Source organism: Geotrypetes seraphini, chromosome 16, assembly GCF_902459505.1.
Source record: "Geotrypetes seraphini chromosome 16, aGeoSer1.1, whole genome shotgun sequence".
Classification (NCBI taxonomy): domain Eukaryota; kingdom Metazoa; phylum Chordata; class Amphibia; order Gymnophiona; family Dermophiidae; genus Geotrypetes; species Geotrypetes seraphini.
Genome location: NC_047099.1, coordinates 46,003,257 through 46,015,441, shown reverse-complemented (window position 1 = coordinate 46,015,441; position 12,185 = coordinate 46,003,257). Strand labels below are relative to the sequence as shown.

Here is a 12,185-nt window from a genome sequence, read left to right as displayed (position 1 = left end):
GTGCAGTGTTCCAAAATCCATCACCAGGGAGGCCTTCTGCCCAGGTAACACATGAAAGCACCAAGGCATCTGTGCAACCCAATCCTGCTAAAGACTTACTGTAAATCAAAGGCCTTACAAGCATATTCTGCAGAAAATACAAAACAGGAGCTCATACATTTTCCTAAGTATTCAAATCCAAGCTAAAAGCCTACTTTTCTGATGCTGCCTTCAACTCCTAACTCCCACTCACCATCCTATCATTCTCTCCCCAACCCCTATATGTCCTCTGTCTATCCAATTAGACTGTAAGAGTCTATTGTGTGTCGACTGTACAGCTTTTCAGTGCTAGAGAAATGATTAATAGTAAGTCAAACAGAAATTAGACTATACATCTGAAACAAAGCACATTTGGGACTGGACACAGTATTGTAAGTGGAGATTGCACCTTCAAAAAGAAATAAATAGGACAGAGTTGGGCCAGAGGGCGGCTACTATAGTCTTCGATATAAAACATTTGGGGACAAGGATCTCAATATGTATACTTTGGAAGAAAGGAGGGAGAGGGGAGATATGAGAGAGACCCCGCGGGGTAGAGAAGCAGGGCGATCTCGGCGCCGGCCTGTTCCCGATGGCAGCAATGGCAGCCTATTCCCAATGGTGGTGGCATGGGGGAGGGGAGGGAGAAAGAAAGAAAGAAAGGGGGGACAGGGAGCCAGAAAGAAAGGGGGCAGGGTGAAACAAAGAAAAAGAAAAAATGGGGCACAGAGAGAGAGAGAGAGAAAGACAGACAAAGACATAGAGAAAGAAAGGGGGCATGGAGAGAGAAAGAAAGAAATGGGGCACAGAGAGAGAGAAAGACATAGAGAAAGAAAGGAGGCATGGAGAGAGAAAGAAAGAAGGGGGCAGGGTGAAAGAAAGAAATGGGACACGGAGAGAGAGAGAGAAAGAGAGAGACATAGTAACATACATAGTAGATGACGGCAGATAAAGACCCGAATGGTCCATCCAGTCTGCCCAACCTGATTCAATTTAAATTTTTAAATTTTTTCTTCTTAGCTATTTCTGGGCAAGAATCCAAAGCTTTACCGTGTACTGTGTTTGGGTTCCAACTGCCAAAATCTCTGTTAAGACTTACTCCAGCCCATCTATACCCTCCCAGCCATTGAAGCCCTCCCCAGCCCATCCTCCACCAAACGGCCATATACAGACACAGACCGTGCAAGTCTGCCCAGTACTGGCCTTAGTTCAAATATTTAATATTATTTTCTGATTCTAAATCCTTTGTGTTCATCCCACGCTTCTTTGAACTCAGTCACCGTTTTCCTCTCCACCACCTCTCTCGGGAGCGCATTCCAGGCATCCACCACCCTCTCCATAAAGTAGAATTTCCTAACATTGCCCCTGAATCTACCACCCCTCAACCTCAAATTATGTCCTCTGGTTTTACAAGTTTCCTTTCTCTGGAAAAGATTTTGTTCTACGCTAATACCCTTCAAGTATTTGAATGTCTGAATCATATCTCCCCTGTCTCTCCTTTCCTCTAGGGCAGGGCTGCCCAAGTCCGGTCCTCGAGATCTACTGGCAGGCCAGGTTTTCAGGATATCCACTATGAATATGCATGAGAGAGATTTGAATACCAAGAAGGCAGTGCAAGCAAATCTCTCTCATGCATATTCATTGTGGATATCCTGAAAACCTGGCCTGACAGTAGATCTTGAGGACCGGACTTGGGCAGCCCTGCTCTAGAGTATACATATTCAGGGCTTCCAGTCTCTCCTCATACGTCTTCTGGCACAAGCCTCCTATCATTTTCGTTGCCCTCCTCTGGACCGCCTCAAGTCTTCTTACGTCCTTCGCCAGATACGGTCTCCAAAACTGAACACAATACTCCAAGAGGGGCCTTACCAATGACCTGTACAGGGGTATCAACACCTTCTTCCTTCTACAGACTACGCCTCTCTTTATACAGCCCAGCATCCTTCTGGCAGCAGCCACTGCCTTGTCACACTGTTTTTTCGCCTTTAGATCTTCGGACACTATCACCCCAAGGTCCCTCTCCCCATCCGTGCATATCAGCTTCTCTCCTCCCAGCATATACAGTTCCTTCCTATTATTAATCCCCAAATGCATTACTCTGCATTTCTTTGCATTGAATTTTAGTTGCCAGGCATTAGACCAATCCTCTAACTTTTGCAGATCCTTTTTCATATTTTCCACTCCCTCTTCGGTGTCTACTCTGTTACAAATCTTGGTATCATCTGCAAAAAGGCACACTTTTCCTTCTAACCCTTCAGCAATGTCACTCACAAACATATTGAATAGGATTGGCCCCAGCACCGAACCCTGAGGGACTCCACTACTCACCTTTCCTTCCTTCGAGCGACTTCCATTAACCACCACCCTCTGGCGTCTGTCCGACAGCCAATTTCTGACCCAGTTCACCACTTTGGGTCCTAACTTCAGCTCTTCAAGTTTGTTCAACAGCCTTCTATGAGGAACTGTATCAAAGGCTTTGCTGAAATCCAAGTAAATTACATCTAGCATATGTCCTCGATCCAGCTCTCTGGTCACCCAATCAAAAAATTCAATCAGGTTCGTTTAGCACGATTTACCTTTTGTAATGCCATATTGCCTTGGATCCTGTAACCCATTAGATTCAAGGAAATTAACTATCTTTTCTTTCAGCAACACTTCCATTATTTTTCCAATAACTGAAGTGAGGCTCACCAGCCTGTTTCCTGCTTCATCCCTGTGACCACTTTTATGAATAGGGACCACATCCGCTCTCCTCCAATCCCCAGGAATCACTCCTGGGGATTGGAGACAGACATAGAGAAAGAAAGGGGGCATGGAGAGAGAAAGAAAGAAGGGAGCTGGGTGAAAGAAAGAAAGAAATGGGGCACAGAGACAGACAGACAGAGAAAGAAAGGGGGCATGGAGAGAGAGAGAAAGAAAGAAGGGAGCAGGGTGAAAGAAAGAAATGGGGCACAGAGAGAGACAGACATAGAGAAAGAAAGGGGGCATGGAGAGAGAAAGAAAGAAGGCAGGATGAAAGAAAGAAATGGGGCATGGAGAGAGAGAGAGAAAGAAAGGGGACATGGAGAGAGAAAGAAAGAAGGGGGCAGGGTGAAAGAAAGAAATGGGGCATGGAGAGAGAGAGAGAGAGAGAAAGACATAGAGAAAGAAAGGGGACATGGAGAGAGAAAGAAAGAAGGGGGCAGGGTGAAAGAAAGAAATGGGGCATGGAGAAAGAGAGAGAGACAGACAGAGAAAGAAAGGGGACATAGAGAGAGAAAGAAAGGTGGCATGGAGAGAGAAAGAAAGAAAGGGGCAGGGTGAAAGAAAGAAGAAGTTTGGGGAGGGAATAAGGTCTGGAGGAGAGGAAGCGTACAGGAGGCTGAAAGAAGGGAAGAAATATTGGATGCACAGTCAGAAGAATAAAGTGCAACCAGAGACTGATGAAATTACCAAAGGTAGGAAAAATGATTTTATTTTCAATTTAGTGATCAAAATGTGTCCATTTTGAGAATTTATATATGCTGTCTATATTTTGCACTATGGCCTCCTTTTACTAAACCGCAATAGCGGTTTTTAGCGCAGGGAGCCTATGATTATCAAGAGCAGTGTGGGGCATTCAGTGCAGCTCCCTGCGCTAAAAACCGCTATCACAGTTTAGTAAAAAGGGAGGGGATATATTTGTCTATTTTTGTATAGTTGTTATTTAGGTGACATTGCATAAAGTCATCTGCCTTGACCTCTTTGAAAACCCGCGGAATATAAATGATAATTAACATTTTCTCTGCGTACAGCGTGCTTTGTGTTTTTAAAATTTTATTGTTGGTAGATCATTTTGACTTGGCCACAAAGGTAAGGGGGAGGGAGGGAGGGGAGCTGCTGAAAGACATCTAGTAATCCTTGCAGGCTTGACTGTGCAGGGAATTATTTTTGTAAAATCATGTTTTGTTATGTGACTGGCATTATTTAGACTTTAATTTCTATGAATGAATAGAATGAAAATGATATAAAATTACTTGCTTGTTTTTATGTGCGTGCGCTGAAGGAAAGTGGAAAGAGAGTGGGCTGAGGACGCTGAAGGGAAATGGGGAAGATACAGTGGGGAGAAGACGCTGATTTATAAATTGACAATTGTACAGAATATTGTTTCTCTTTATACTTTAATATAATAAGTTCAATATAAAACAATTCAAGGCTTGTGTTGATGGAATCAGGTGGTTTGCGGGGATGGGGACCGAGCTTACGGGGATTAGTCCAATAAAATGGTATTTTCTTATTTCTCATTATTTGTTTTATTTTTATTTGTTAATTTGTAAAGTAGTGATTGTTATGTATCAGTTTTTTCAAATTTACATCTACTGTCTTTATATTTTGCACAGTATTAGAGGACATGTATTACTGTTTTTGTGACGCTGTGGTGTTCCATTGTATGCAAAGTCTGGTTTCTTGGCAGTTCAGTTTAACTTTTGTCTACATATTTCTATTTTTAGTTTGTGATTATTCCATATTGGGCGAGGGTGTATCTGTCTGTGTGTATGAAAGGAACATGGCTTTCTGATAGCATCGACTGTACAGGACCAATTGACTGTGCGGGATCTGGCTTGTTTAGTTTTACAATGTATGTGTTGGTGTTCTAGTGCTCACTGCAGTGTTTAAGATGCTGCCTTTTCCTAGGTACACTGTTGTTGTGCGATATGTGGATTGTTACTAAAAATCATATTTTTCATATAGATGAGAGGGGTGTCAAAAAAATGATGGGCCCCGTGTGTCACATATGCTAGGTACGCCACTGTTTGGCTCATAAGGGTTCTCGAGACATCGTACTTTTCAGATCCACCCTCAAGATCACTGTGTTCTTTAGATGCAAAAGCTCATTATGAGTCTACTAGACATTCTGCCTTTTACTTTATTGCCCCTAAGTTATGGAATGATCTCCTTCCACATGTTCGGAACATCATAGTTTTCTCAGCTTTCAAAAGAACGTTGAAGACCTATTTTTTAAAAAAAAAAAACAATCTTTTGCTGTGTGCATCTGTTAGCGCTATAGAAATAATTAATAGCAGTGATACGATATGATTTGAGATGTCCCAGCGGAGTCCTGTAGGAGATATATAGTACAATCTTCTAGACTCTGTATGATTGTTCTCTATTTTACTTGAATCTAATTTTATGGAGCTTATGAATTTATGGAGTTGTTTGTTTTTAAGATTGTAAACTCCTTTGGCCAAAGAAATGGCAGTATAGTAAGTACCGTAAATAGTGATAAATAATTAAAAAAAAAAAAACCAACCAATGGAATGGTACAGTAAAAGGGTGATTACACCCCGCCATCCTTAAAGTGGCCAAACAGGTAGAGAAAGTGATGGGAAAAGCCTAAAAGCGGACTTTGAATCCTAGCATATTTGAAATTTTTAAGAGAGATTTCAAACAACCAGCAAGCTGAAGGAAAGAAGTTATTCAGATGGTGTTTGGAAAAAAAAAAAGCCCATTAAACAGAAAAATATAACAAGAAAAGTACAATTGCCATAGAGAAGATACAGACCTGTGGATGCAACATTGAGAAAGCAGTGGAAGGCCTGTTTGCACATACAGTACTGAGCTTAGGGAAGCATTTTCTTGACAGACTGATAAAATCACTGGGTATTATATATGTGATTCTCTCAAAAATGTATGAGATGACTTTACAACAGACATATATGCATGGCATTATTTTACGAGCTGTAAATCTGATTTAGTGATTTATGTCCTCGGTTGAACATTATTACTTTAGAGCATGTAATATCCACATGAACGAACACAGATCTGATATACAGAGAAAGAAGCTTAGCGGGGGAGAACAGTGTGAAAAGTTTGCAACATTAAGTAGAGAATGGGCAGCATTTTTGTAATTTTTCACCTGAAATAGCTTATAAGTTAATGAAGATTGTTGGGTTTGTTTATTTAAGGTAACACATATGACGACGTCCTGTTATTCTCTTTGCAAGTGGGCTGACAATGTGGTTTCTGTCATTATACGAGTACATAGGTATAGGAGTATATGAGTGCATTTGTTTGATATTAAAACACAATGCATGTATTTTACAGAAACAGCCCAGTTGGTTTTGCTCCTGAAGAAGCTGTGAGATGAAACATCAGCCCCTGTTGCGTTTCAAGGTGAGTGTTTTCTGTTTTCATTTTGCTTTTAAGTGCTAATAACATTAGCTCTAAAATGCTTTTTCAACATTTAACATAGTAAAAAAAAACAAAAACACCCCAATGAAGTAAAACTTGTTAAATGAGGAGTTGTAGGAGGCTTTTCATCTATGAAAAAGGCCGTCATGTCCCTGGGATGCCACTGTTTTGTCAGGCGCGAGACATCCTTTTAAATAATATGTCTTAATTATTGATGAAGCTTAATATAGCGCTTTTCCTATTTAGTACAAAACAATCATAATTAAAGGAAAGCCTAACCTGGGCCAAAGACAACTAAACTAAACTAAACTAAACCTTAAGTTTGTATACCGCATCATCTCCACAGAAGTAGAGCTCGACACGGTTTACAGGAGTTACAAAAGAAAGGAGTTACAATGGGAAAGAAGAAGAGCTTGGCAACACTCGTACCATAAAGCAATTACAATTATATGTTACATTTGCAGAATCCCTAAGGCACAATATCCATATAGATCCCGCTTAAAAACCAAAATCTTAACTTTCTGAACATCTCATTCTAGAACAGTGGTGCCAACCCCCCCCCAAATGCTCTTGAGTCCATCGATATAACACTCGTGACCAACTGTGGTATGCTAATTTATGTTCTTGCAGTATTCTTTAAGAACTGCAGCCCTGTCTCAAGTCAATGATGTTCCCCTAATCCAACCTAGAATTCAACAATGCATGTTCATTAAAAAAAAGTGCTTCATAGGGGAAAACACCCTCCAGGGATTCAAGACAAAGTTAGACAAGTTCCTGCTGAACCGGAACGTTCGCTGGTAGGGCTAGTCTCAGTTAGGGCGCTGGTCTTTGACCTAGGGGCCGCCGTGGGCGCGATGGACCACTGGTCTGACCCAGCAGCGGCAACTCTTATGTTCTTATTAACCACCATCAAAACCCAAACTGTAGACATCACTTTGCCAAACAATTGTGCCTTCTTTAGACTCTGCACTTTGTACTTCTACTGATTTGCAAAAAAGAAACAGAACAGAGTCTGAGGGAGGCGCTCAGAAAGAAGCCCGAAGCTAGCACGCAGGGACCAACATCTCTCTTCCCGCTTTATGGATGGGAGGAGTGGAGCCACCTGTCACTTTGTTAGTACGAAACACGGCAGAAAGGCAAGAATCTGCCCAGGCAAGTCCAAAAAGCGCATTCCAAGCAATCAGAACCAATCTTACCAGTGACTCAGAAACCACCCAGCATTACAAAGATAAAAATACCTTATCTGCTAACACCCTGACTTCCGGCACACTGCCTCATAAGGCAGGGATTCAGAAACAGCCGTCCTGTCCTGCCTGCTCAAAGCCCAGCTCTGTTCCCTGTCCTTGGCTAAATAATTACCATCCCAAGCCCCACTGGTGATCCAAAGGGTGTACTTTTATCTTCAGCTGTTTTTCTTTGTTCAACATTTTCAGCGGTTGATGTTTTATTGCAAAACAGATTCCTGACAAAGGCTGTCAGTGTCGAGCCTGCATTCGCTCATCAATTGCTTTGGCACCTACATTTGCTGTGATCAATAAAGACTGTTTTGGTTGATCTGGACTTTAGCCGTGGACATCCCAGCCTCACTCGCCAGAGCCCCCACTCCAAGCCCTGCTAGCCATGTCCCTCCAACTAGCTATTATCCATCTGATAGGAAGCAATCAGGAAATAAGTGTTCTGTGGCTGTTCCTAATGTCAGGGGGAGAAGAACTGTCTGATCTCCCAGTGTTTCTCCTCTTCAATCAAACTTGGGGGACTAATAAACCTTCACTACTCACCCACTTGTAGCACTTTGTCGACTGCTCCCACCTGCAGCAGCTGCAGCCCTCTGTTGAAAGGCACACGGGAGTCTCGCTCTCCCTCAGGGGCCTGGTACCCCAGAGAGGAGTACATACATATCTCACGCTCGCTCCGAGGGAACGACCAGAACACGATCTGCTTCTGCACCGGCTCAGGGACACGAGAAAAGCGTTCTTCTACCTACAAGTAGGAGGGGGGGGAGAGAGGAAATGCGATACATTCAATCTTCTGTATTACAAATAAACTCGGCTTCACCCTGACGGGGGCCAGGGGTTAAGTACTAACAAACACCCCCTCCCTATGTGCCTGGTCTGTGAAGAGACAGCTCATGCTTCACTGCTGGGGTCCAGTCTGATTTTACCTCCTGTTCTGTGCACTCGGAGAACCTCTCCATAGTAGCAAGCATTAAATATAAACTTATCTCATTGCAGAGTGAACTGACCCTGCCACAGCGCAGGACCAGTTCTTCCTCAGTTAATGAACCGAAAGGCACATTTCACGATGAGTTATCACAGTACAGAAATGGTCCTGAAGTGGCAGTGATGAAGCCAAGTCTGGCACTTTTCATCACATTTGACTTTCTAGCTTCCTGTGGTATATGATTGTACAAATGCTTTCTCTTCATGGAAAACAGGTACAGATTTAAAAGAAATCTACAGTATACATTTCTCCAGGCTGCCACCTCTAAATAGAGTTAAAGCTAAGTGCACTCAGTGATAAATGGGAGCAATTTTTAGACAATTTAACCATAAAAACATGTTGCAGGGACTCACATCCAGGTTATAGCATTGCTCATCAGTCCCTATGTGAACCCATCCACCTCTACACCAAGACCTCCCTCTCCATCTGCCCCTTTAGCTCCTGTGTTTTTGTGTAAACTGCATTGAGCAGCATTCCTGAAAGTGCCAATATGTATGACAAACAGAAACCTGATGGCAGATAAAGGCCAAATGGCCCATCTAGTCTGCCCATCCGCAGTAACCATGATCTCTTTCTCTCTCCAAGAGATCCCACGTGCCTATCCCAGGCCCTTTTGAATTCAGACACATGCCGATATGTTGTGAAAGGACAACCAACCGCCAGGGCTTTCAATATTGGCCAATACACTCCTCTAATGTCGGATCCTCCTGAAATAGCGACTGTTGTATTTTTGGCTTATGTTACTTCTGAATTTGCTCTATTGCCTTTCTTCTTATAGAAATCTTTAGGGCAAGACATGACACTGGGTGGGAGCAATTAGGCTTCTCACAGAGTCAGTCTAAAGGTATCTTAGAAGTGTTTTTAGGGGGAGGCATTTCAGGAGAGGTCTTATCTTTGATGTCTAACCAGCAGGTTTCTGTGCATCCATCATCTCGCTTTTCCTACTTTATTCCTGGTTGACAATTATGCTCCTTGCCACAGGTTTAGCTGCAGGTCTTCTGTTGCTCCTTCTTTCTTTGTGGACCACAAGACCCTTAGATTTTAAAAAATAATCATAAAAATGCTCTTTGGAAGCAGTGCTAAGGCGTAGTTATTTCTATTTTATATTGATTGAACTGTTTTCTATAGACCACAAGATTATTGAGTCTGTATTGTAATTGTTTTAGCTTGGCGTAAACAACTTGGTAGCTTGATTGGGAAAGGCAGAATACAAAATAATGAATGCAACTAGTGTGTCTCTGTGAAGGGTGAGGCAGAGGTTTTCAGTGGGGGAGTGGGGTGTCTTGGGTCTGTCTGGGAGGTTTTACGAGGGGATTTGTCTTGTGTTGATGGGGGACAAAGGTGTCTTAGAAGGGAAATCTAAAGTGCCTCAGTAGAGGGAGGTGGGAGAAGTATTGTGTATCAGTGCATGGGTGAGGTGGAGGTGCTTGGTGAGTGGGATGAAGTCTTTCTGGAGGGAAAAAAATAAAAAAGTGTTTCCCTCTGCAGTCCCTAAGATGTAACACTGTCAAACTATCCAATTGTGCCTTTCAATCAGGATCTTCTCTCTCTCCACACGGTAACACAGAAAATCACTTGGCACTGCCACCTCTATTATCAATGCAGTTCCTATGTTTCTCCACTATCCAGTTTCCTTGCATCCAGAATGGGGTTGTCCCAGATAAATCACAACCTCTTTGGGCTTTTCTGGTACAGCCATTTTGTAATGTTTGCAAAGTTGCCAATGGATGAGACCTGCCACCTTATTGTGCCTTTCATCAGAATGTCAGTCTTCTTATTGGATGCTCTCTCATTCCTTCTATTCATGGAGGAGAGGGTGGCGTAGTGGTTAGAGCTACAGCCTCAGCACCCTGAGGTTGTGGGTTCAAACCCCGTGCTGCTCCTTGCGACTGGGCAAGTCACTTAATCCTCCATTGCGCCAAGTACATTAGACAGACAGGGAAAATGCTTGAAGTACCTGTATGTTAACCACTTTCAGTATGGTTGTAGAACTACAAAAAAGATGGTATACAAGATCCAATTCCTTTCTCTTATCCAAGTTTTATGATGGAGATGAATTCTGGACATTTGCTTTCATTATTTCAACATCTGATGGCGCTGTTAAGCAAGTTGGAGGCCTATGAGAGTAGCTCAACAGGTGAAACCCATTCTTCCTCCAGCTGGAAAATATACAGCCTTGGCATATTCTGGTTCTTATACATGACTTTGTGGGCATGGAGGAGTTTTCTTGTTCTTCAGGATTTTCATGGGACCAATCTAAAGCTCCACAGCAGTATGAGATTGCAGGCATTGCCAGATGATTAATGACTTCTATCTTATTCCATGGTGTTAATGCTTGTTTCCAATATAAATTTTAGCTCCTTTGATATTCCTTAGTGATCTTTTCTCTCAGTGATTTATGCTCAATTGTGCTTTTTTTTCTTCACTCCTAGATTTAAATCATCTTCGTCAAGTTCCTTAATATCATGGCTGCTTCTCTAAGGGGCCTCAATGTCTCTGAGCGTGTGGGGTGTCTGGAGTGTCTCAGTGTTTCTGAGTTGGGAGGTCTGAGCATCTCTTAATTGGGGGTCTCTACCTCAGAGATGGGGGGTGTCAGTGTTTATCAGTTGCGACGTCTCAGTGTTTCAGAGATTGGGTGTCTCTGTGGGTATCATTCTGAGTTGGGATGTCACAGTGTCTCTAAGTTGACGGTCTCTGGTGTGTCTCTGAGTTTAGAGTGTCTCTTGGGGGGGGTCTTAGTGTCTCTGGGGTGTTCAGTCTCCCTGAGATGGGAAGGTGAGTCTCTGGGGTGTCTTTCTCAGTTGGGATGTTTCAGTGTCTCCAAGTTGGTAGTCTCCTGGATGTCTCTTGAGTTTGGAATGTCTCTTAGATTGGGGGGGGTCCAGTCTTCCTGATATGGGGAGGTGTCTCTGAGTGTCTGTCTGAATTGGGATGTCTCAGGGTGTCTCTGAGATTAGAGAGTCCCTTAGATTGTGGGGATCTTAATGTCTCGAGAGTATCTCTGGGGTGTCTTTCTCAGTTGGGATGTCATAGTGTGTCCATGTTGATGGCCTCTGGAGTGTCTGAGTATAGAGTGTCCCTCAGATTGGGGGGGTCTTAATTTCTCGAGAGTGTCTCTGGGGTGTCTTTCTGAGTTGGGATGTCTCAGTGTGTCCATTTTGTGGGCCTCCGGGGTATTTCTGAATTTAGATTGGGGGGTTTTAATGTCTCGAGAGTGTCTCTGTGTGTCTGAGTTGGATGTCTCAGTGTCTCCAAGTTGGCAGTCTCCTGGGGGTCTCTGAGAATAAAGAGTCCTTTAGATTGTTGGGGTCTTAATGTCTCGAGGGTATCTCTAAGCTGTCTTTCTGAGTTGGGATGTCATAGTGTGTCCATGTTGTTGGCCTCTGGGGTGTCTCTGAGTTTAGAGTGTTCCTTAGATTGGGGGGGTCTTAATGTCTTGAGGGTGTCTGGGGTGTCTCTGAGTTTAGAGTGTCCCTTACATTGGGGGGGTCTTAATGACTCGAGGGTGTCTCTGAATTTAGAGTGTCCCTTAGATTGGGGGGCTCTTAATGTCTCGAGGGTGTCTCTGAGTTTAGAGTGTCCCTGAGATTGGGGGGGGGTCTTAATGTCTCGAGGGTGTCTCTGAGTTTAGAGTGTCCCTTAGATTAGGGGGGGTCTTAATGTCTCGAGGGTGTCTCAGAGTTTAGAGTGTCCCTTAGATTGGGGGGGTCTAAATGTCTCCAGGGTGTCTCTGAGTTTAGAGTGTCCCTTAGATTGGGGGGGTCTTAATGTCTCGAGGGTGTCTCAGAGTTTAGAGT

General features: G+C 43.2%; 1 protein-coding gene across 6 annotated transcripts in view; it reads right to left on the bottom strand.

Moving 5' to 3' along the window:
* Positions 1–12,185, bottom strand: part of ZSWIM4 (zinc finger SWIM-type containing 4) — a 39,584-nt gene that overhangs the window by 15,557 nt on the left and 11,842 nt on the right. For 3 of the 6 annotated variants that reach the window (XM_033924678.1, XM_033924679.1, XM_033924676.1), the window contains exon 2: positions 7,947–8,148. The exons of the other annotated variants lie outside the window; for them this stretch is intronic. In XM_033924678.1, the coding sequence (XP_033780569.1) occupies positions 7,947–8,061 (115 nt within the window). In that variant the 5' untranslated portion in view covers positions 8,062–8,148. The remainder of the gene's footprint in view (positions 1–7,946; positions 8,149–12,185) is intronic. 6 annotated transcript variants of the gene reach the window in all.